This window comes from Vulpes vulpes, chromosome 1 (assembly GCF_048418805.1).
Source record: "Vulpes vulpes isolate BD-2025 chromosome 1, VulVul3, whole genome shotgun sequence".
In the NCBI taxonomy this organism is placed as follows: domain Eukaryota; kingdom Metazoa; phylum Chordata; class Mammalia; order Carnivora; family Canidae; genus Vulpes; species Vulpes vulpes.
Genome location: NC_132780.1, coordinates 121,516,315 through 121,542,064, shown reverse-complemented (window position 1 = coordinate 121,542,064; position 25,750 = coordinate 121,516,315). Strand labels below are relative to the sequence as shown.

The following is a 25,750-nucleotide window of genomic DNA, read 5'->3' as shown; positions in this document are numbered from 1 at the left end:
TTCCTGACCTGCTATGGAGGGAAAGAAGGTCACCCTCTTTTATGTGTGTGGGATTGAGTATTTTGAGATATATACCGATCACAAATCAGCTTTTCCACCTTTGGGCCCAGTGAATGCAACCTTACCCTGGGTCGCCTGTGGCTAAAAGTAACCCAGCCATAGTCTGAAAGATAGAATCTAGATAATTTGGCCATCAAGCCAGTGAAAGCAGGGTGGCACAACCCTGGAAGAAGATACCATGCTCTTATTCAGGGAAATTCTTAGCGTCATAATTCTGGATTCCAGCATCTTAAAGTTAATCTGCAGCTAATATGTATTCTTATCTGATTGGCTTTTCTTAATCACAACAGCTCTGTGTAAAGAAAATCATACTGCCTCTGTAAGCATTACAGTTTCTCAAGTGTTAGAACAAAATTCATTATTTTTTTAAACATTTATTTATTTATTTGAGAGAGAGAGCACAGCTATCATCTGAAAACACAGTGCTCTTAAACTCATTATATTAGGGCCTGTATTTTAAGAGGTTTTCTTCAGCAATAGTGATGGATTCGTGCAGATACATCCACTGCTTTACCTCGTTTCTCCTGTTGACCAAATACAGACAGTTCTAAAACTACTGAATTAAGGATACAGATTCAGTCCATGGAAGGAAGTTCTTTGAATGCTTTTGACCTACCAAATTTATCACTGTGTTTACTCCAGGGGACGTGGCAGTTGACTACATTACACATTCCTCTGTAAGGAATAGCTGTACTATTGTAGTAACGGTGAAAGTGCTCTGCTTTTATCTTATGGATTCTGTTTTGTATCTTTGGGCTGACTAGTAGGAAATTTTGAGCAAGATTTGCTTCTGTACACTGGAAACTGCATGGATTATTATGTCATTCTCTGGTTATTTAGTCATTTTTGTGCATTCATTTATTTTTTGATCTATTATTAATGGTTTGGGGAATAAGGCAAGCTTTTATGGAAATACGCCCACACTCCTGATCTTAGCACTAGATTTAACTCATTGTACTGGTTGTCCATAACTATTGAAAAGACTCTTACCTTAGATATGCCTTTTAGTCCCATTAGTGGCAACTGCAGTGTACCACTTTTCCAGGGATGTTTGCTAAGCCCTTAAAATCTTTATTTGTTTCTCACAGGTCATAGAGAAGAGATACTTTCTAAGAGAAGGCAATCAGGTCTGTATTCTTGATAAAGTGGGTTCTAAATTTGGATAAGTGATTTCAAAATTTACTTTCAGAAGTGGTTAAAAAAGAAGTAAAATCTTTTGTAGGCACAAGCATTTTCTTTTGTCCTGCTAAACACAAAAGAAAAAAAAATCATATCAAGGGAAAATAGGGTTCAAAGAAACAAAAAGAATGCTGGGACAAGGTTATATTATAAACTAATAGAAGAAAATCATTTGCTTAAGACTCTATAGGTACCTCTCTAGAACCTGTCACAATGCGGGCAATTCATATAAAAGTGCAATTGATATATGTTATGAGAGTCACCTTCATCTTCCCTGATTTAGATGATACTATCACCAATTTGTTGGCAAATATTTTCCATTTTGATAGAATTTATTTTATTATTTAATCTAAGTAAAACCTCAGAGAGATGGTTCTTTGAGGAACAGGCCGACATACAGAAACAGAAAAGAAGGGAACAAATTGAAAAGGCTATTAGTATTTGAACTCTGCATGCTGAGACTTAACATGATTATCTTTCTTGCCTACAGATTCCAGGCTTTCCAGATCGGAAAAGGTTTGGGGGAGGAACATTAAAGAGCCTTCATTATGACTGAATTACACTCATCCTCTGGAAGAGTGAGCAAGCAGTGGCAGTTTTGCACAGCTTCCTTCTTGCTGTGTTGATTATTAATGTTTCAGCCTTTTCACAGAACCATCTTAAAATGCCGCCCTTCAGCCTCACCCTTTAATGGAAAGCTGAAAGGAAGTGACCGTGTGGGAGGTCCAAACTCTCTCCCCATCATCTCTGTTCCTCACCTTTCTGTCCCCATTTATAGATTATGTCAAAGCCTCGTGGAAATATGAGATGTTGTCAAAATGATGCAGGAAATGAGCAGTGACAGAGTGCTGCAGAGAAAATTTACTCTTTCCAGAACTGGAAGGTTTTTATGGGTCTGTAATTTTCCCACACTCCTTGCTGAAGGCCTAATTAAGTACTTCAGAAATGTAGCTCTGTTGTTTTACCCTTTTGAGGGGAAAGGTTATGTTAACCAGCCCTGGATTGTGCACCCCAAACAGCCTCTCTCATTTTCAAAGAAGCAAAATTGTGTTATTTAATTGCGTCCACTCTCATCACACACAAGGATGCCTAATAATAGCAGCCCTCATCTCCCTCTCTTTTCCTTTGCAAGTGGTTCAGTGGCTAGAAGAGGCGGACTCAGAGCTGGAGTTAAATATAAATAGATTAATAATACATAGAGAACAGCAGTACCGGAAAAGAAGAGTTCTCCGAGAAATGGACACCTCCCTAAATCCTTCACTCTAGGTTCCAGTTGTCTGCACTGTCTTACAGATTTCTATTTGGAAAGAGGTAGGGTGAGATCTCAGACCTGCATGAGGGCAGCAAGAGAGATTTACAGCCTCTTCAGTCTCCATGTTTTTAAAGGAAAAGTCAACTCCTGAAATGTCTCTTAAGTGCAGTCGGTAAACTAAGAATATTATTCTCTGTGTCAACAACGTATTTATGGGGAGAAGTAAAAATAAGTTCCACAGCAACACATTTACATGAATTATGGACTAGGATTCTTAGATTTCATAATCCAACGTCTTTTGGGGGTGGTGTATGTGTGTATGTATGCATAATTATTCATCGTTTCTTTTTTTACCCATCTTTTCTGCTTGTTTAATTCTCTATGCCCTGGTTCTTCTTTAATATATAGACCTGGTTTCCAAAAACTGCAATTTGCTGCTTTATTTAACACCCATTTTCGCGCTCTGGCTCTGCGGCAGGTCTTTGCACTCCTGATTTTGTTCCATATTAAAAAAAAGTAATAATCACACAATTTCAGCTTCTCGTTTTAAAACTAGGCAAAAAACCCACTAAATTCATTTCTATTCCATTTTAATTACATTTCAGAAATACTTTGGAAATCAAGGTATGCTAAAAGAGGATCTTAAAATAAGAATGTTAGCCAGTGCTTTTAGAAAGGCAGTTGTAGGAATTTGGCAAAGGATTTTTCAGGCACTTTTCATCAACCAGAATATTCTTTCTCTGCATCCTTGCCACTAGACTTAACCCTGATTTCTTTTTTGATACAAAGGAGAGCTATGCAAATCAGGCTCTGTATGCGTAGTTTGGTACAGCCCGTTGTGACAGAGGCCATGCAGGTAGGCAGCAGAAACCAAATTCATACACAAAGACCTGACCCAACTAAAGTTCTTTGTATTCTGTTTTAAAAAAATAAATTAAAAGAAAATTATACTTAAAAAAAATAAAATACAACACAAAAGCAAAAATCAATATATAGTCCTTTCCTTCCTCCCCCCTTTCTTCTTCTTTCTTGCCCTTAATTTAAAAATCTATCTCAATTTATTTTTTCCCTTATTAAAAAATAAAGTAACCCATCACTGATTGCTTCAAGGTCAGCCTTGAAATCTTAACAGTACTCCACAACTCCATTTCTTCTTGCTGTCAGACTTGACCCCCCGGATTATAGTTTTCTGAGAAAAAAACAGTTTTTAATCTATGGTGAATTTATTGCAAGTATTAGCATCAGCAAGACCAGGCTCTTTGCCAAAATGAATGTTATTAGCCAAAGTTCTTCAAAAAGAATGTTTTGAAGCATAATTTTTGCTAAGATTTCCTGAGATGTGCTCATCAAAATTGCTTTTGGATAATCAACAAATGTAAATACCAAAATACTTCCTGAGAAGTATTAATTAAATCTTTAATTTTTTTGATGGAACAAGTGGCTAGCAATAGAGAAAGATTTTTTTTTTCCTGTTGTGATTTAGATGTCTAACCAATGTTATTTTTTGTGGAGGCAACCAGACGTGAAGGCATATATGGTCATTCATCTGTCCCTCAGGTGACAGGGCCTCTCATGGAAACCAACTAAAGATTTGGGTTGTCCTCTCCACTCTGTGCTCTGAAAAGAATTGCTGCTCCCAAAGGGGTTGATCCATATCAGCTTTATCTCGGGTTCTCAGAAGTCCCTAAACTTGAGGCATCCATGGCGGATTCCAAGTGCCTTGACACTGCTGTTTTTCTGTCCATTCTGAAAATGGACTATGTGGAACGGATGTACTGGACTATCAGACTGAGATGAAGAACCCCTAATTGCTGCCATGACCAAGCTTGAGTGTCTGTTTTCAATAGTGTATGCTGTAGCACCCAGCCCAGAGAGGACCTTGTATGGGTTTTTAATAAATGTTGGTTTAATTGAAATTTTTAAAGCATGTGTACCATCTATTTTAAGAAGTTTGAAGGTCTAGCAGGATATCTGCATTGATTTAATATCTGTTAAAATTCAAAGGAGGATACTGTTTGGGGGAAGGAGGAGAAGGAAATAAAAAATTCATTCCTCTGTAGTCCCCAGACTGAGTTAAATCGCTGTGGTAGGAAAGGAAAGAAAAGTTCCAGATGATCCAGCCCTGAAAGAATCCTGAGCCTCCAAAATAGTCCCTGGTATGTTTGTCTGAGGCAAACTTGGAGCCTACCAGAGCTGCTCCATAGAGTATGACAGGGGTCTGACTTTCAATTATTATTAGCACCTCCATTGAAGGACTCAATGGCTTTTAAGTTCAAATGTGCATAAAAATCCTCTGAAGTGTTTAAAATGTAAATCTTGGAATTTCATCTGCCCCCTCTTGCCCAATTCTGTATATATGGTATAGGGGAGGATTTTGTATTTTTTAAAAGGCAAACCAGATGATTCTGATGCAAGTAGTCCAGGATCTATGCTTTGGTAAAGATAATACATATCACAAAGCAGAGAATACAAAGAATGTAGACTCTACTTAATGGCACCTTTACATCAGAATTCATCCTCACCTTAATGAATAAGCCATTCATTCCTCTCAAGGTTATTACGTGCCACAGCAATCATGAAATGGTTGTCACATCCTCTATTGGCAAAACAGGAAATGGTTGTTTGTGACGTACTACTACCTTTTTTATTACTATGTTCCAGGTGTATCTATTTCTTTTAAGATGTCTTGCCATCTTATGTGTGCACAGTCCTCTCTTGTACCACATTTGTTTTCTCAGCTGGCTAATTATTAAGCTTTACCAAGGTGATCAGTAAGTACTGGTGAAAGACAAAATCCCTAAACTCCCAACAAAGTTGTAAAACCTGGCTCAGTCTCGGCAAGTACATCTTTCAGTTCCATCTGTTTCTTGGAGACCCTTTAAAACTCCTCGAAGTCCATCCTGGAGTGATTGCTCTGCGTCACATTCCTTCACCATTACCCTGTAACAATCCCCAGCTCCCAGGATGTAATGTTTTCCAGTTTGCTGGTGTGGATCAGTGGTCATCCAATGGGGATGGGTACAAGTATCCCCTCCAAGAGGTACATGGGCACAAAGAGTTTTAGGGAAATCATTTTACAGGTCATCAATCTGCATACGTATGTTAAAATCGATCAGCAACTCAATGCCAATTACTTCCCACCTGTGCATGCTTTCATAATCTTTTTCTGGGGCAGCCCCGTTGGCGCAGCGGTTTGGCACCGCCTGCAGCCGGGGTGTGATCCTGGAGACCCGAGATGGGGTCCCACATTGGGCTCCCTGCATGGAGCCTGCTTCTCTCTCTGCCTGTGTCTCTGCCTCTCTCTCTCTCTGCCTGTGTCTCTGCCTCTCTCTCTCTCTCTGAGCCACCCAGGGATCCCCTCAAAATAACATTTTTGTGAAAAATAATGATACAGGCAAAGGGGAATAAAATTAACATCAATTTTCTCAGCTCTTTCTGAGTAAATGAATTAGAAAAAGCACATCTAAGTGAAAAAGTAACATTTAATTAAAGTCAATGATTCCAGGCATCCCTGCTGGCTCAGCGGTTTAGTGCCTGCCTTTGGCCCAGGGCATGATCCTGGGGTCCCGGGATGGAGTCCCACATCGGGCTCCCTGCATGGAGCCTCCTTCTCCCTCTGCCTGTGTCTCTGCCTCCCTTTCTGTGTGTCTCTCATGAATAAATGAATAAAATCTTAAAAAAATAAAAAGTCAATGATTCCAGTAGCTGAATAACCAAGCCTTTTCCAATCAGGTTTCCTATTATTTCCTTGCAACCAAATTAAATAAGAACCTAACTGAGTTGTTGATAGGTCATTAAAAATGATGTTTAATGATAGATCCCTATCTGATTTTTGATATTCAGAAAGAGAAGTGATATTGTAACAATTCCTTCCATTCTTACCTACTTATTTATGACAAATCTTAACACATCTGTGAAACCAAATAAGATTAAATGATGCTGACTCCTGTCTTCTTCCAGAAATAAGAATCATAAATAAAAATTATTAATTCATGGGTATATGAACGAATGAGGGACAGGCATCCACCTTATTAAAAGAAGCATTTCCAAAAAAATTTACCTTTTATATTTATTATTTATCAAAATATGTAATATGTATGGGTTACTGTCCTAGAGAAGAATCTTCCAGTCTCCTGGCTGGAGAGTAAAATACTTCCTGATAGCATTCTCTGGCAGTTTAGTGGAAGGAGGCTGGAGGCTTCATAATCACTTATTACACTGAGTTTTGGACTTAGGCTCCACTTCCTGGTGTTTGTGAGTCTGGAACTTCGCTGAATTTTCTTCTGGAGCTTCTGTTAAGAGTAAACCTAATTTGTACTAGAATCTTAGAGAAGCAGACACCTAATGTCTGCAGTTCCTGGTCCTTTTCAAGTTCCCTACCTCATGTGTTCCCTTTATCAATTCACTGAATCTGTTCTCTCTGCGTGGTTTTTAGCATCTTTGTTCTTGTTGCTCACAACTTGGATACTGTTGACTCTGTCTGGTTCAGTTGGTTCAGTATATGTTCGCCTTGTCCCTACACAACCTGCTCTCTCCGCTGGATGTCCTTTTGAATGCTAAAAAACTACCCTGGCCAAAAGGCACGCCTCCCCCTGTTTCAGATGTCTGCCGAACTCTCCCTTCCCCAGTCTTCCCTCATAGACCCCTCCGTCCTGCCCTAAACACATCTCTTTAAATACACTGCCCTTCCTCTTCTCTGCACACACTCTTTCCTCTGCTCAATGCCCTATCCAACTCATTCTATGCAACTTGGCTCAGGTATCATCTCCTTTGGGAAGGCTTCCCCGCCCTCCTATTCAGGAGGAGGTGCCCCTCAATCCCTCCCATACCACCGGGGCCCTTCCCTGTCACAGCAAGTATGGTTCTCTGTTGTAATGGCCTGATTATTTCAGTCTTCTTAGGTATGCTGCTCTAGTAGAGAACAGAACTGAGTCATCTTTGTGCCCCCTGCATCTCACAGGATCTAGCACATAGCAGGTCCTCGAAAATTGTAAAATAAAGCAATGACCGCGTGATTACATTAATTGAAATGGGAAACCATAGACATAGAATCAGATAGTTCCTGAGTTTTATTTATTCTTAAACCCTCGACAGTGTGTGGCACATAGTAGTTACACAAAGCAAATACTTGTTTTATTGCATCACAATTATAAACAAAAAGGAAATACAGTTAGGCCAGCAAATATTTTCAAGCCCCTCAAAGTAATTTTCATCCAGTCAGGGATCTGTGACCACTTTCTTACTCTTTTGGAAATCTCCCACACCTCAGGAAAGAGCTTAAACCTGCTTTCCCAACTTCTTAAATCTGCCTTTCCAACTGATTCAGTGGAAAAAGCATAGGAAGTTTACAGAAAAATAAAGAAGTAAAGCTCTTCTCTTTTTATTGATTCCCATTCATGTTTTTCCCCTAACCACCAAAACTAATCTCCAGGATTAATAGATTTAAGATCCAAAGTACTCAAACTCAAATGTAAGAAATATTTTTTCTTGAATTCATTTTTTGATTTTGAGTCTGCATACTACAGTAATAGCAAAAACTTAGCTTCAGTAAAATTGGGGCCACCCCCAACACATACCACTTCCTCCCAGGTGTGTATATAAATTCCAGGGAAGCTTGCATAATACCATAAAGTCATCTGTCTATGCTGACATATGCTGAGATGTCCTATAATTGCCTGGAACCCAGGCATCAAGCCGCACAGTTTGTTACCAACCTGTCATTTGTTGCTTCAGTCTGGCCCTCTCCCTGCTAACACCTCATACGCAGGCAAATCATTCTGCTGCTACTGCAGTATGCTGGAGCCTGGGTGACCTCTGGAAGTAACTTAGACCCATGTATATGGAGCAGAGGGTCTAAACTGGCAGCCCATAACCTTTTCAAACCTGCATGCATGTCTTTGACATCACTGTATCGGTTATCTCTCACCACTTAACAAACCATCCCAAAACTTAATAGCATAAAATACACCATTGTGTTTGCTTACAATTCTGAGACAGCAATTTGGACTAGGCCTTGCAGGTGGTTCTCCTGCTGTTTTCACCTGAGATCATTCACATGTCTGCCATTATCTCGCAGCCAGATTGCCTCATTCATATGTCTGGCCGTTAGTGCTGGACTATCTTGCCCTAACCTCTCCTTTCAAGGGGTTTCTCATTCTCAAGAAGAGTAGCTCAGCTTCTCTGTGTGGTAATCTCAAGTGGAAAGAAATGGACAAATCCTAAGGCACAAGCACTTTTCAAGCCCCTACATGTGTTGTGTTTGCTCTTAACCAAAACAAGATTCAAGGGAGGTATGAGAAAGACTACATCTCTTACTGGGAAGAGCAGCAAAGTCAACATTACAAAAAAGTATGCATACAAGGATGGGAGAGAATTTTTGCAACCTACCACAATGGATTTATCCATTCATTCATTCGTTTGTTTTAGTTGCCAATGTTTAAAAATTAGAGCTTCAGATAGAAGTCTTATTTTTTTTTTTTTTAGAAGTCTTATCTTGAAATATGACCTAGCCTATCTACATTTCCTGCCTGGTCTATTGCACTTGTGTCTGTGATAATAAAGCCTAGATTACAAGATTGTTTTTGTGAAATTAAATGAGATAATGTCTGTGGAAAAATCTCGGACAAACAGGTACTTGATAATATGGTTTCTTTCTTTCTGAATACAATTAGCTAAAAAGTGGATATCTGACTATGGCTAAGGAGAATAGCCAAGATGAAGGGCAAGGGAGTCATAGAAAAGGTGGCCAGGGGCAGCCCTGGTGGTGCAGCGGTTTGGAGCTGCCTGCAGCCTGGGGTGTGATCCTGGAGACCCGGGATCGAGTTCTGTGTCAGGCTCCCTGCATGGAGCCTGCTTCTCCCTCTGCCTGTGTCTCTGCCTCTCTCTCTGTGTGTCTATGAATGAATAAATAAATAAAATCTTTAAAAAAAAAAAAGAAAAGGTGGCCAGGTAGTAATCTCTTTGTTTTTAGAAGGATAAAGATATTAGAAAACAAGATTCTTAAAGAATTTATTAAAACACTACATATATTTAAGAAATGAAGAGGAACAGTAGTAAAAATCTCAGTTTGCTTTAAGTGAAGCACTCCAGGGTCTGGGCAGTTCCCCCAGCTTATCCCTTGGAGACATCTCTGGACATCTGTCTCGCCCCTATCACCATTTCAAACAGTTGTGTGTAAACACCTATGTCAGAGCACAATTCGTTGTCACATTCTGCAGAAAGTGAACATCCTGCCCTCTTCCTTCTGGGCCTGAGTCAGGAGGTTCTAACTACCACAGTTCCTTTCCTGGAGAGCTTTACGTTCTCTGTCTTTAGTAATAAGCCTCCTTCTTTTCACTGGAACACGTAATTGGCTAATCTTTACCTCAGGTGAAGAGAAGACAGGCTTCTGCAAACTCTTCCAAAAACAGCTGGGTTTAGTAAAAAAGGCAATTGTGCAAGCATTTGGAAATAAGCATTCTGGACTTTCTCCCTAGTTATCAGTTAACCAATTCTTGTGGCTGATTTGAGCTGCCTGCTAACCAGTGAGCCCAGTGAAGTGGTGGGAATAACATCCAGAAAGTGGGTTGAAGGAGAAACCGAAGTATTTTGGCTCCATACCTTCTCTGGGCCCACATTTCCTGAAGTCATCACGCCTGCAGCAGAGGGAAAATGGCCGAGTTAAAGGTAAGAAACTCTCTGCTAAGTTTGCTGTGGATTCTTCAGCCAAAACTTATGGAAGCTTCTGAGAATTCCAGAGTGTCACAATCAGAGAGGACTTAGCAAGGCCCTGTTCCAAACCCCTGTGTTCTAGAGGCTTCGCCATGTCTGCAGGCATAGCTGGGGCTGGGGCTGGGGGGTTGCAGGAGAGGTGATGAAGAAAAGAGATGAAGCCTTCATTGTCTATCTCTTGCTTTTGTTCATTTGAAATATTGTCTTGGTAATGCGTAGACATCGTAAGAGCTCCCCTCCACCATGGGCAGACACATTTCTCACTGTCTGCTTCTCAGCCCCAATGCCCTGCCATCTTCCTGTTGCTGCAGCTTCCTGGACTGCCTCCAGCCAACCAATTAGATTTGCTTAAAATATTCAGTTATTTTGAGGATCCACAATCAGCCCTTGGCCAGTAGAAGCCCTAGCACTTCCTCTAGGAAATAATTCCTTTTAATGATTTAATGTGCAATTGAAAAGTATGTGTGGGTTATGTGCTATTAATGAATTAACTCATATTATAATCCTCAAAATAAATCTGGACTGTAGGCAGTCTTGTTTCTACTTAACCAATAAGGGAAGGAAAGTTTGGAGAGATTAAGTGACTTTCCCAAGGTCACTGCTTATAGATGATAGAGACTGGATCAGAAGCTGGTTTGTCTGAATCTAGATCCCAGTTTCCAAAAGGAGCCTTATCGGCATCTAATGAACTTGTGTCTTAAGTCCAGGTAAAGGGATTATTTTCCCAGTGTCTCAAATCACACCTACTGTCCAGTCTGGGCTTGGAACAGTGCCCAACACATGCATGTGGAATTGATTAGAACTGCCCAGAACTTAGACTCAAGCCAGGAGGGCCACACTGTAGGCTTCTTTCAGGATACATAGTTTGAGCGCTTCCCTAATGCCTTTCAACTGATAGGAGTTTGAAGAATCAAACATCTCCCTAGCTGATAGGGATCCTGAAAACACTCAACACTGAGGTAAATGAATTTATCTTAATGCCTGACTAAGAGAAAGGCTGCAAAAGAACTGTCATTTGTTGATTCAGCAAATATTGTGTGTTAGTACTGATGCCACAGATTAATATTGGAAAGGAACTAAGTCTGGGCTAGGTAGAGTCAAGAGAAACTTCTTGAAGAAGGCTGTTCCTGAGCTAAATCATAAGAGATTAGTAGAAACTGGCTAAGTGAAAAGAGTTGGGAGGCAGAGAAAACAGTGAGTACAAAGTCACAGCACATGCAGATAGCCCAGAACGTTCTGGGAGCCAAGAGAGTTTCAGCTAAATTTGAGATGCTGTAGGGACAGCTAAGTTGAGATACTCAGGATACAGTGTGATGTATGGATCTGGATCTCAGGGGAGTGGGGAGGGCCAAGAGAATAGATACTAGAGCATGTCATCATATCAATGGTTGTAGCTGAAGTCTTGGAAGAAGGAGAGTCCGTAAAAACTGTTTCCTGATGAAAATCCTATGAGGGAGTTCAGCAGAGGTTGGAAACATCCTTACCATTTATAAATAAATGATATCTAAAATCCTATCCTGCTGAAATTTTTAGCAACTTATTATGCATAGCACCAGCAGACCAATGTAAATTGCATGCTGGTCTTTGTTCTCAATTTCAAAGGCTTTCTTCCCTGCCTGCTGTCTAATCTCCACAAGCAAAGGTTAGCTCTAGAGATCAGGAATCCAAACACGGAGAGCCAGATTGCATCATTCTAATCAATAAACATTATATAAGTCAAAAAATACACTTCTCAGCTTTTATTTCTTCATTTTAATGGATATAGCAACACAAAGCCTCAAATGAAATCACATTTACATAAAAGCAGCCCAACTCGGGGAAGAAAATTCAAAAGATAAAATAATAAAATTAATTTTCAAATCCACGACTCCCTGTTCTTAAGTTGCTTCACTTCTACAAATCTTGATTTCCTCATTTCAAAAACGAGGAGCTGTTTAATATCCAGACTTTGCCCCCACTCAAAATATTTTGATTCACTAGGTCCAAGTAAGTCTGTGTTTAACAAATTTCTGGGAGTGATTCTATTAGCTAAAGATGGGACCCACTAATTTTGTCATTTTGTTTCCTGTTTCTGCTGTAACAAATGACCACAAATTTAGTGACTCAAAACCACACATATTTATTCTCTTACAGTTCTAGGAGTCAGAACTGTGAAATCAGTTTCATGGGCCTAAAATCAAGCATCCCCAGGCTGCCTGTATTCTGTGACTGAGGCTCCTTCTCCAACTGCGAGTTGCACCACTCTAGCCTCTGCTCCAGTCATGACACTGCCTCTTCCTCTTCTGTAGTCAGATCTCCTTCTACTTCCCTCGACTAAGGACACTTGTGATTACATTTAGGGTGTACCCACATGATCCAGGGTAACTCCTCATCTCAAGATTCTTACATCACTCACATCTGCAAGGTCTCTCTGAGTATATGAAGTAACACAAGTCCCAGGGCTTCCGACAGAGATATCTTTGAGGGTCATTTATTCAGCCTCCCACAATGACCTGCAAGCTCCCAACAATCTCTATAGTCTGTTCCCAACACAGTTCATTGGAAATGCTGGACTCTTTCCACAGCAACAAGGTAGCTCTAGTTGCATCTCTACCCTGACTTCTCTCTCTTTCCTTTAAGCTCAGTAAAAGGCATTGAGGTGCACCATCTGCTCATCCCATCAGGGTGTTACCCACAATCAGAGTCGGGAGAAAGCATGTCATAAACCTACTCTGACACACAGAGCACATGCTGGGAACCAGGGGAGGATTAAAAAGCTGTGTACTAGGCAGTTGCCAGACCCCCAATGGCACTGAAGTTGCATGGAGCCCCATGATTTGTCCTTTCATTTAGAAAAGATTCATACTATTCTCTTGGGAAAAAAGTGAAATCATATTTTTATGCTGGGTCCAGCTATTCAGAAACCTGGACTGAAGAAAACATACAAACTCATTTGTTTAATATTAGATTTTCTTTCCTTCTTGCATAAGGTGTATTTGTACATAGCCACTGAACCAGGTGCCATTGAACACTTGGATTTTCACAGCTGATATAAGCAGAGTCCAGATCCTGCCCTTGAGCTCAGCACCTTGGGAAAGCAGCTGCAGAGTACTGCTTCCTCAAGTCAGATACCTTCAGCAGTAGGGGACATGGCATTTGAAAGCTCTAATAAACTCATCTGTAATTCTTCCCTCCGAGGATTAGGAAAACCGACTCACCGGAGAGTGAGTCAGCATTTTCCGCCTCCTCTTCAGCCAATGCACCACAGCTAAGATGCAGAAACCGGCTCAGAACTCACACCTCTCTCAGAGCTGGGTGGCTCCCTTCCAAGTCACCAGCTGTTCTTTCTACTTTCTTTTCTATTTTTTAAAGTAGCCAGAAACAAATGCTTCAGAACTACCTATACTAAGTCTCCTTTCCCTTGTCCCAAAAAATATATACAACCCTGCGTTCTTGTTCTGAGACCAGCAGCAGTGAAGAATGGGGAAGGTTAGTAAGTAAACCCATCCATGCCTAGAGAAGGTTCCGCTGTCTAGTTGGAGCCCTCCAACTTCCCTGCCTCCCTTGCAGAGAGAAACAATGCGGCAGTTGAACAGAGTGAAGGCCCTGTAACGCTCAGTGACTTCAGCCACAGATTGATCTGAAGGTCCATTCCACAGAATTGAAGATAATTTGAGGTTGTTAACCATTTCTCAGCACTTCAAATTCAATCCTTGGATTGAATCCCTGACGGTGAGCGTGAGATCCATTCTGAGAGAAGAAAATTTTATCTAGTGGAGAGCCAGAGTGCTGGTTCCCAAAGAAATCAGTCCAAACTGCCTGCTGCTGCTGCTGTTAACCTATCTGTGTTTAATAGGATTCATTTTCTCTTAGTGCTCATAGATCTTCAAAAATATATTTTTAAAAATTGTGTCTGGAGGCAAAAAGAACAATTTCACTTCCATTGCTTTCTAAGTCATAACATTTCACATTTTATATTTCTTCCAAATATAGCAGTTACCGGCCTGATCATTGCTTACACATCCGGGCATATAGCATTTAGCTCATCCTTCTCCATGCTGCTGGGGAACTCTGGAGGGCTTACCCTCCACCCACTTACATCCTTCTTATATCTCTTAAAGACAAGTGCTCAGATGGTGGTGTTTCACTCACTGAGCAAGGCTGCACTTGCACTATCCTAGGCTAAAATTAAGTGTATTCATTAGGAACAATGATGGGAAGAAAATGGACATTTTTTTATATTTAAATTAGAGAAAAGTGGGTTATGATCCCACTTCTAGCAGCATACATACACTCAGGATAGGCTCTAAATGAAAGGCTAAATCAATCTATTGAGTATCTTCTGGCAAACCAGACACAGAGCAATAGAGGTAAACAAGACTGCCATAGTCACAGATTCCATGGGGCTTATCTGCTAGCAGAGAAATCAGATAGATGCCATTGTACCATTGGGGACAGACTGGTTTGGCACTTCTCTTGAAAGCCTCTCATATCTTCAAACTTCATTTTCACGTATCCACAAAAATACAGATACATACATAAGTGTTCCATAGGTGAACCAGATAACGTAGGTTTCTGACTGCAGCAATATTAGTTTGGAGAACTTTTGCTTATGTGTTTGCTGTAGATTAGATCCACATGCTTCTTTATGGTTGCTTGTTTCAGAGTATGGAGGGGAATGGAGCTCCATGTTCAGGAAGGTTGCCCAGCAAGTTCCTATGAATTTGGAGTTGAGGTGATGCCTGAGTTATCTCTTTTCTCCAGAACTCCCTGGTGGAAGAAGAATTAAAGAACCTGTCCTTGGAGTAAAATCATTAAGAACGAGCCCATAAATCAACTAAGTACAGATAAGGGTGGAAAGTCTATACTATATCTAACAGTCTTCTCCCAATTAATTGGTGGTCTTTAAAATTCACACAGAGCGTATTTCCTTTCCTGAATGGCCTACATGCTACAACACAGCAAACATATTACATATGGACATCATACAAAGCACATGTCCATATAGAAATTCTTACCTTCATTAGACTATCAATGTTGTGAAATGCTCTTTAAATCCTGTTAATGATACCCTTTGTGTCTTTGTCATATGCAGTACATCCCCGGATTTGGGAATGAGTGTGCCTCAGAGGACCCTCGCTGCCCAGGTGCCCTGCCAGAAGGACAGGTATGAATGACTAGAATATTAGCTCAGAGAACTCTGAATTGTAGGAACAAATAATCAGCCCTCAGGCCAAATCACTTCCACCCACCATTGTTCCTGGGAATTGTCTAGAAGTTTTACAAATCTTGAAGATAATTAGGATATAGAACAATGGCAATACAAAGATTAAAGTGGGACAGTGGTCACCTATGGCAAAGCACCCTATCTGAGATAGTAAAACTAACTATAGGAACTTTCAGGAGGATCCCTAGGCTCAAGGTTAAGAGGACTTCCTTGTAGTTCCCTTGAACAGCATAAGATATGAGAGTGATCAGAAAATAGCCAGTCCTAAAAATGTATTCACAAAGATGTTTACACTAGTGTTGGTTACAATAGCAAAAATATGGCAACAAAAATTTTTTCAAAAAATTTAAAGAATATTTCATGGCATGGCAAAATGCTCACAATATAATATTTCCCCTTTCAAGAAAAAGTCATGATCATTATAGGACTACACACATCATCCTTCACTGGATCCCCATTTTGGAGAATAAGATTGAAAGGAAATACCCAGTATATCAACATTGGGTTACTTCTGGATGGTGAGATACTGGGTTGTATTTTATAAATGCTCTACATTCTGCATGTATTGCTTTTCTAATCAGGGGGGAAATCACCTAAACAGGTGCTACAAAAAGTATGTGTGGGTTGGGGATGGTCATGTGCAGTGCCCCAGAGCATCCCCATCCAGGACAGAATTCCCCACACTAAATTGCTTGGTGGGAAGGTGGGATGCTTTTCTGATTGAAGTGATGTTGTTTATTGCCTCCCCCCCCCCTTTTTTCAGAACAATCCTCAAGTCTGCCCTTACAATCTGTATGCTGAACAGCTCTCAGGATCGGCTTTCACTTGTCCACGGAGCACAAATAAGAGAAGGTACAGGATTAGGTTAATTCTGACCTGCAGACTGTGGGATTTATGACTAGTACTTAGTGCTGGCTCCTACAGCCTTCCACGGCTGCCCAAGATTCTGCTTTTCTCAGGCTGTGCTCTGTGTAATAGTCAGGGGTTGGGCCTCATCTCCAGCTGAGATGTGGAAGTGACTAATGGAAGAAAGGAAGAAATATCTGCACAGGGTCTGGAAAGCACACATGTCCAACTCCATTTACAAATTCTCACTTTTATTCAGAAGAAAATGTCCCCAATAAACTGGCTTTCCCCTAAGGGTCATCCAGTTGGGTTTTCAATTTTGGTTTACTTGGGTTTTTTTTTGGTTTTGTTTTGTTTTTTAAATAACAGTTAACTCAAAATTACAGATGATTCATTATACCTTCTTCAGAAGATAGAAGTATTACGAAGTATTCGGTTCTTTGCATGAAAATATTGGATAACTAAGCTTGGGCAGTTGAACAGTCATGAATTATGGCCCCTTGTGGTTTGAATTAATAAGGTTTTACTCTTTGGAATTTGCCTTTGCTGGAAACCAGCACATTCATTAGCACCATGTATCATGTTCCATGTTTGCTGTAATCTCATAACCCAGGTCAATGAACTTACTCCTTTGATTGACTCCCATGGGATAGGTTGAACACAATAGATGTGTGGTTTGGGGAGGCAGTAAGTGCTGTGACTTAAACAAGTAGTGTGGAACTATAGGAATATCAGGCTAGGGCCTCTGTGAAGAGGGCTGCTCCTAATATTGGAGACCTGAGAGAGAGAGCAGTTGATCTGATACTGCTTAGTGGGACAGACTGGGTTTACCGCCACAGACTCCTCCTGAGAAGCAAGTAAGATAACAAGTACAACACCACAATGGACCACACAAATGATTAGCTGTTTTCTTTAGCAGCTAATTATGCCCACTCTGGAAGAAGATCCCCTGAGTTTAAATCCTGTCTCCTTCTCTCTTCAGCTGTGTGACCTTGGGCAAGTCATCTACCTTCTCAGAGTTTCTGGTTCCTCATTTGTAAGAGAGATAATGATAGTATCTATTTCATAGTTGTAGTGAGGATTAAAGGAAAGAAGGCCTATAAAGTACTTAGCACATTGCCTGGCACATGGTAACAATTTTTCCAATCATCATTATTGTTACCATAGCAGAGTTTCTCTCTCCAGTACAGGGTACCCCTTAGGAGGCTGTCAGAGAACTGAATGTGAGCTATGGCAAGTATTATGCTTCCATGTCCATATCAATATTGCTTTTCTCTTGATAACTATGTGCATGGAGGGAAGAAAAGATAGTTTCTCATACTTGCCAAAATCTAGGGTTAATTCTATTGCTCTTTAATCATCTCTTGCTCTCTCTTTTTCTGCAATCCCAAATAGTCCAGGTAAGGTAAGCACACTGACAATTCCTGTCCATTCTAATTTATGACAACCTAGCCTCCATGACTATATTCTTGACTTTATGGCCCATTCACTAATGGGACACCTGGGCTCCAGATTCTGCTGCCTACCCCCATTATTCAGTGATATCTTCAGCCAGCAGGAGCTTAACTCTGTTCCAGGAGGCTGAAAAGGAGCTGTTGGCATTTCATTAAGAAGCTGGCACAAGTCCTTGAATCAGAATTAAATCTCTGTCCAGGGCAATGTAGTGCTGCCTGGGGAGGTTTATAAACAGCTAAAAAATAAGGGACACTAGGCATGGCTCACCCATCTGTTTAGAACTCTCCAAAAGTATCCACAGTAATTTTGTGAAAATGCTCAAAATTCCAAGGAAAGAAAGAACCAGTTCCATCCATAGGTGAGCAAGCCTGGAATTCTTAAAGTGAGTCACCACTCATTTAAACCACAGAATAGAGGGCTCTCACAAAACTATCAGAGATTATACCTACCAAGGGTTAATTTTTATCAGATTAGTTAGCTGATCCCTTTGTACTGAGAGGGAAGAGTCAAGATAGGGAATGTGGAAAATTTGGACCATCATAAAAACCCAGATGATTATCTGGGATTATCAACTCATATCTAGTAAGTGAGCACCTACTGTGAGGGGGGCATTCTAGATACTAAGCTGAATCCTTGCAACAATCCTAGGAGATAAGGATGAGAAACAAGGATCAGGAAATTTTTGTAACTTGCCCAGGGTCACACAGTTACTTCTAAGGTACACATACATGTCCTTAACTCCATATACTACTGGAAGCTGCAGAGGCTTAGTTTATTCATAGCCTGAAGTCCAAGGTCTGAGGTCACATCATTTAGAACTGGAGGAATCAATTGGAAACTGGACAAATCTAGCCCTTTTATCTCCCAAAGGGTTCAGTGCGGGGCCAGACAGAACAATTTGGAGTACACTCTCCTGGGGCTTAAGTGGCCAGAGCCTATTCAAGCAGGTCTGGTCTTCCATTGTCAGAGGTAGTACTCCTTGTCATTCTGTACACTGTCAGAGTAATGGCCTCTAAAAGGACTTGAGTCCCTCTTAGCAAATTTCAGTGTTCCTCTCAACTTCTGGATAGTTCTCTTGATGTCCTTCAGGACTCCTGCATCAGAGAAGCCTGAGGTCTGGGTCCTGGCGGAGATCTCTGGCTTAAGCCATGCCATATACAGATAATAAAACTTGAAGGAAGAAAGGAAGGAAGGAAAAAAGAAAACCAAGTTACAGATATACTTAACTATAAGACTATATGGACATATCGTCTTACAATTTTGGAGTACAGAGTGTTAATTTCCTAAACCTCTTATAAATTAATATCAAAAAAGACAAATAACCCAATAGAAAAACAGTAAAGGACCTGTGCAAGTAATTCATAGAAAAATTACAAGGGACCAATAAACATACGGCTCCTCGACCTTACTCATAATGAAGGAAATACAGAATAAAAATGAGATATTATTTTTTACCTCTAAAGCCAAAATTATTTTTAATAATACCCCATATATGTGAAGATGTGAGCCATTAGGCACTCTCACACATTATTGTTGTGAGAATAAAGTGGTACTGTGATTTGGCAATTCTGTTTATACATACACTGGTGACATCTGAGAGAATATACAAGAATATGGTTAAGCTCTGATGTTTCTAATAATTGGCCCTGAAGAAACTGGAAGAGAAATTGGAGAAGCCATTTACCCTTAGGGACTTTTGAATTACTTAAATTATTTCTACCACCAGCGTGTATTACTTTTATATTTTTTTTAATTACTTTTCAAAAAACTACCCATATTCTTTCAATCTACGTAAGGAGTCGTTGTCCTCACATTCCAAAGCAAAAATTAGTATCCAATGACGTATATACACTAATGTTTTTCTATGGATTTTCCTGTACAGATATCCTTCAAGGTACTTCCCCTTCCTTTATAATTGTCTTTGGGAAAAACAATTCTTCATTTTTTTGTCAGAATGGGAACCATCAAGAGCCAGAGCCTCAATTTGAAGAGTGATGGGTAGAGTGGAAAGGTGGGAAGAGGCCAGGGCTATGGGCAGCAGTGGCTATTAGGAAGTGATGCTGTGTCATTGTTGCTCACATTAAAGCCCACAGATCGTTGTTGACTTGAGCATCTTCCTGATGGTACTTCCTGAGCCAGTCTGCGTATCTCTCATAACATCACCCAAAACAAAGCTTACTTGTCCCTGTTTTCCCCCAGTTGGCTGTATAGAATTCTACCTTCAGTTTGTCACAAGCCCTTTGAATCCATCGACCAAGGCCATGTCACTCACAACTGGGATGAAGTTGATCCTGACCCTAACCAGGTAAACTGATCCTGTGAATTGGAACATACCATGCACCCAAAGCCTTGAATATAAATATTTAAGGAAAACCTGGGTCTTTGAGAAATTAGATATTTAAAAAAAAATAAATGCTAATATATGTCTGGTTTTTTGCTCATACTTGGGTGGGAATTTTGGAATTGTGCGTATGTGTGAGTGTGTGTGTGTGTGTTTATATACTCTGCTTTCAGTAATGAGACCCAATATTATAGTGGACTGAGCTCTGTTTTTGTTTTTATACTTTCGAGAATTCCAGTATATTCCTTTTGTCTCTAAACTTAGGTACATGCCACTGATAACAGGTATATAATGCAGGAAGTTAAGCAGACCTGGGTTTGTATCCCTGCTCCTTTACTTACCCTCTGGGTCTCTGAGCCCCAGTGTAAACTGGGGTGATCACAACATCTGCCATGCAGTGATGTTGTGAAGATTACATGAGAGAACAGGTGTGACCATGCTTCACACAGTGCCTGGCACACAGGAGGCAAGATTCATGACTTTGATACAACCATTTTGATATATTCACTTAAGGGCAGCATCATAAAATCAAGTATAAAATCTCAAATTTCATATTCAGGTAAATTTGTGTTTCCATTTTATGTTTTTAAAAGATGTTATTTATTTATCTGAAAGACAGAAAGAAGGCACAAGCAGGGAGAGGGACACAGACACAGGGAGGGAGAGAGAGAGAGAAGCAGACTCCCCGCTAAGCAGGAAGCCAGAGGCAGGGCTGGATCCCAGGACTCTGGAATCATGACCTGAGTCCAAGGCAGATGCTCAACTGACTGAGCCACCCATTTGCCCCTGTTCTGTCACTTTTTTTTTTATTTTGAGGTCCCTATCTAATAGGTCCCTATCTATAGGTCAAATATACAACTTCATTTCAGCCTTCCCTGGGAATCACTGGTTTTAAACAATGCCAAAGTAGAAGTAGAGGTTGGGCCTTTCTGGTTGGTCCTCCCTCACTGGATAATGTTGAGATGTCCACTGTTCTGCTGCTATCATGCAGAGGCTTGGGCATGGAATCATCTACAAGTCCACTTCTGGTTCTCTTGTCCTGGATATGCCACACAACTATTCCCTCCTTCTAAGAATTGCCAAGTACAGGTTCAAGAGTCTCCTTTGTAGGGATGCCTGGGTCGCTCAGTGGTTGAGCATCTGCCTTTGGCACAGGGCATGATCCTGGAGTCCCAGGATCGAGTCCCTCATCGGCCTCCCTGCATGGAACCTGCTTCTCCCTCTGCCTGTGTCTCTGCCCCTCTCTCCTCTGTGTGTCTCTCATGAATAAATAAATAAAATCTTTTTTTAAAAAAGTTTCCTTTGTATTCAAAGTCCACACAGATCCATCAGCCCTATCATTTCTCCCTCCCTCTCTCTCTCTCTCTCTCTCTCTCTCTCTTTCTCTCTCTCTCTCATTCTCTCCTTCCCACAGCCCAAGGAAATCTGATGCCTCCCTTTGGTTTACCAAGACATTATGTCTAAACCTACAAATCCCCTTCTCCTAAATACTTAGACTTTTTTGTAGAACAAAAGCCAGAATAATCATAGTCACTTTTGGTTTCCTGATCTGCTCTATCTCTTCCTAATTATGGAAATCTCAGGGAACTGAGTACCTGTTTGAATGCAACTTATTCCTCTCCAACAAGGACAGATAGGAGACATTTAGAGTGAAAAACAAACTGTGAGTTAACAACTTAAAATGTAGCCATCTCAGCCATTTCAAAACCAAGATATATTGTCTAATCCTCCCTGTTCACCACTGCTCTATTTTTACCTCTCAGCATAAAGGAAAAGGTTAGTCTCTGCTCCAGTCCCCAACCCTGCAGGGACCATCTTCTACCAAGACCCAAAGCCAGGCTTTCCACTCCTGCCTGTTTCCCCTTCCTCCAGTCAAGACTTTTGTGCAGAACACAGTTTGCACAACCAACCTGGGGACCTTATCTTCATCTGGTCCTTGGGTCTCACCCGGCCTCCTAATCCAGTCCCATCTGACCACTTTCTCTCCCACCCTCAGGTTAAGAATGCATCTGGCAGACCATCCTCATTTAACCATCTAGTTGCCCATTCAGCTCATAAAGGGCCATAAATCATTCTAGCCAAAGTCACTGCTCATTCTCTGGGAATCTGCTGGATTTCTCAGTGGGTTACATCTCAAATTCACTAATTTCTCTCTTAGAGTTACCATGGTTGTGCTTGTTTGTTTTTGACCAATAAATAGACCAGACTGCTTAATAATAGGACTCTATCTTCTGTTAGGTAGGTCTCTATCATCTACCTGTACTTTGATAGGATTCCTGGTCAGGCTAAATAAATTAAGCATTTAATATACACTAGTTTTGGAAGGTTGAGAGGGTATTTGAGCCACAAGAAGTTTCTCTATTCTTTCCTTAAGGCAGCCTAAGGGAATACATCCAATTAAGTTTCTGATAGTTCTCTCAAGTGGAGCCAAATCTCAAATTATACAAAGGAATAGGGTGGTTCTACAATCCAATCAGCAAGTAAGACAAAAATTAAGTACAAACAAAATTATCTCTGAAAAATCCCTTGAATCACCTGCAAATTATAGGATACATGGTTTTGCATATGCCACCCTATATAGTAATTCTTATGTACACTGTATTTGAGAACTGACTATGCTAAATTGAACTAAACTAAATGAAGGATTATAAGGAAGGGTCATAAGCAAATGTTCAGGAATTCAAATCATGGAGCCTTTACAACAACTATTAAATAACTAGTGGTAAATAAGGCAGAGTGGGAAGTTTCAGTACCCCTGCCTGCTCATATCATCCACACCAGTCCTCGGAGCTTCTAGAACCTTAATATATCTTCATAGATATGTTTATGGACATGTGGTCAACAGTGGAACCATGCTTATTTTATAGAATTTCTTTGGTCTGGGGGTTAGGTTTTAAGTCTAACCTTTAAGGAAAATATGGTGTGATGTGAGTCTACTGTGAGTAGGATATGTAGCATGCTCAGTAATATCCTTTTATTACATGCTATTATTATTTCTAGGAATATTGATACATTTTATTTAACAAGAATATAGCCCCTTTATAGTGTTTATTTTGTAGTACAGGTGGCTTATCCATGGAAGCTAACCTCACTCCAACAGAATTTTTCTGGCTTTGTCTTATTTAAAGTAATACATAATTATAAAAACTCAAATGATATAGAAATTAACAGGAGAAAATGGAAATCTCTCATCATAGGTGAGAGTCAAGTGTACCATTTTTGCATACCATTTTGCGTATTGCTTCATAACTAGTTAACATACATTTTGAGAGGCAAGTCTGAGGCAACTGCATTAAAAAGCCTGTGTTAATGTAGAAGCATCAAAAGAGCTGCATCAAGTTTCTGCCTGCTTTCTAGTAGATACTCAATATACATTTATTTTCTCTGCCTCCCTGTGTTTTCCCATTCTAGCCTTCCTTTGCACTCCTCCTTGAACTTGTTACCTTTCTTCTGTTTTGAATTCCTTCAAACACATTCAATATGATGGCCACCAAATGAATTTCTTCTCTAGTGTCTCCCTTTTTTCCATTTATGACCTTGGTTCACACGCATTGGAACAGCTGTGCTCCAGAACAGTGCCTCTGTGAGCAACAGCTCTGATAAGGTAGTGGTTTCTCATCCTCTTGTTCTGTGACTTACATCCCCTGCCATCCTGCCGCCTTTGCCCCAAGACACACATCCTGGCTGTTCCTGTTACCTCTATCCTTTTGTCTTTTCATTTACACCTTCTTGACAAGTTAATATCTCTTTCCAATTTTATGCTTCATTAATAACCACAGCAATCTGCATTCATCACTTCTCCCCTCTCACAACCTCTTCCAAATATGGACACTAGACTGTCATCAAGAAAGTCTCAGAAAATTATATTTAGTTACCCATCTGACAGTCCTTCTCTGTTGAAGCCTGTACTGTAGGTATGTCTTCACCTGTCACAGACCAAAATAAATAATTCATCAGCTTCACCAGCTCCCCACATTAGTCATCTCTGGGAATTTTAAGACTTGAGAATTATCTAATGTTTCCTCCAAGATAGTATCATGGGATATGCTATCATCACTGTCATCTTTGATACTTTCCCGGGAAGATTGAGAACAATGTTCCCAAAACCTTTATTTCCTCCTAGTGTATATTTAATCAATTGTCTAAGAATTAATGCTCTTTTTGAGCATATTTAGATTCAGCCTGTGGACATAACAAGTTCATTCCAATAGTATTTCACATAAGAAAGATACTTATTTTTGTTCATCATATACCTTTCCTCTAACTTCTGGAATCACAGAATTTAACAAATAAATCTGCATCCAATTTACCTGTGATTTTGCAGATTTCAATTAGCATTCCTGAATCAGCATTCGTCTTTAAAGAACAGAATCCTTTTTTTTATTTTTTAAAGATTTTTATTTATTCATGAGATATATATATAGAGAGAGAGAGAGAAGCAGAGACACAGGCAGAGGGAGAAGCAGGCTCCATGCAGAGAGCCTGATGTGGGACTCGATCCCTGGACTCCAGATCACGCCCTGGGCCAGAGACAGGCGCTAAACCGCTGAGCCACCCAGGGATCCTGGGAGAAGAGAAGAGAAGAGAAGAGAAGAGAAGAGAAGAGAAGAGAAGAGAAGAGAAGAGAAGAGAAGAGAAGAGAAGAGAATCCTTTAAAGTGTATCTTTCTTATTACTACATCTCTAACCTTTCAACTTTTGGAAAGTCAGGCTCTGAGCCAGTTAAGCCTCAGCTGAGGGAATTACCTCTTAGTTCTCACCCAGTGTTATTTGGACGAATGATAAACACCTTACATCTAATTAAAGACCAAACCATAAAATTCCCTTTGCTTCCAGGACATTCAAACTACCAAAAATGCTTCCAAAAAATACCCCCTCCTAGTGGATTTGCTGTCTAATTTGTCAAACTATTCAGTTCCAAAATCCCTAAAAACCCCTCTCTCCAAAAATATCCTGAGTTTCCCACTTCCTTAAGCTTTTGACCATGTCTCTCCTATTCACACCAGATTTCTTGAGAGAGAAATCTAAACCCATTTTATCATCCCTACTCATCCCTTAACCCTTTAACAGTTCAGCCTGCCCAGGACACCCTATTGAAACTTGTCTTCTTTAAGCAATAATGCACTCCCCATCATTAATACATGTCTTTATTCAAAACTTACATAAAAGTGCCAATGCCCAATAATCCCACCAATGCAAAGCTAACCACTTCTAATGTTTTAGTTTCTTTCTTTCCAGTCTTAATTTTTTGTACATATATGTAAATAAATAAGATCTGGGGTCCCATGCAGCCAGAAACCAAAAGTAATTGAAAATAATTCCAATCTTCATTTGCTTCTCTTGAGAACATTAAAGAATACTCAATTCTTTAATTGACCATTTGGTAAACTCCTCAGTTCCCCTAGACTTCAGTCCTCTCACACCCACACAGCTCATCTTCCCCAAGCTCCTCAGCCCTGCCTCTGGATCACAGTATGCCCCCTCCTCCTCTTTTCTGCCCCTAGAGAATGAGTGTACAGTGTAGGTCACCATCCCCTTTCCTAGGAGACTTACACATGAAACATGGATCTACATGGTGAGGCTGGAGTTCACAAGCTTGAGAGGAGTATGGATAGGCAAATCAGAATTTTCCAAAGGAGCAGGGAAGAGTAGAGGAAGGGCTGTGAATAATCATATATTAATGTTGTTTTAGACATTAGTTA

The 25,750-nt window shown here is 40.3% G+C and overlaps 2 protein-coding genes across 3 annotated transcripts in view; both read left to right on the top strand.

The window, feature by feature from the left end:
- RABL3 (RAB, member of RAS oncogene family like 3) overlaps positions 1–4,407 on the top strand; it is a 37,410-nt gene extending 33,003 nt beyond the window's left edge. For both annotated transcript variants that reach the window (XM_025990135.2, XM_072724534.1), the window contains exons 7-8: positions 1,149–1,187; positions 1,730–4,407. In XM_025990135.2, coding sequence (XP_025845920.1) covers positions 1,149–1,187; positions 1,730–1,795 — 105 coding nt within the window. In that variant the 3' untranslated portion in view covers positions 1,796–4,407. The remainder of the gene's footprint in view (positions 1–1,148; positions 1,188–1,729) is intronic.
- Positions 4,408–9,908: 5,501 nt separating this feature from the next.
- HGD (homogentisate 1,2-dioxygenase) overlaps positions 9,909–25,750 on the top strand; it is a 41,826-nt gene continuing 25,984 nt past the window's right edge. The window contains exons 1-4 of the mRNA XM_025990134.2: positions 9,909–10,156; positions 15,276–15,347; positions 16,171–16,259; positions 19,908–20,013. Coding sequence (XP_025845919.2) covers positions 10,142–10,156; positions 15,276–15,347; positions 16,171–16,259; positions 19,908–20,013 — 282 coding nt within the window. The 5' untranslated portion in view covers positions 9,909–10,141. The remainder of the gene's footprint in view (positions 10,157–15,275; positions 15,348–16,170; positions 16,260–19,907; positions 20,014–25,750) is intronic.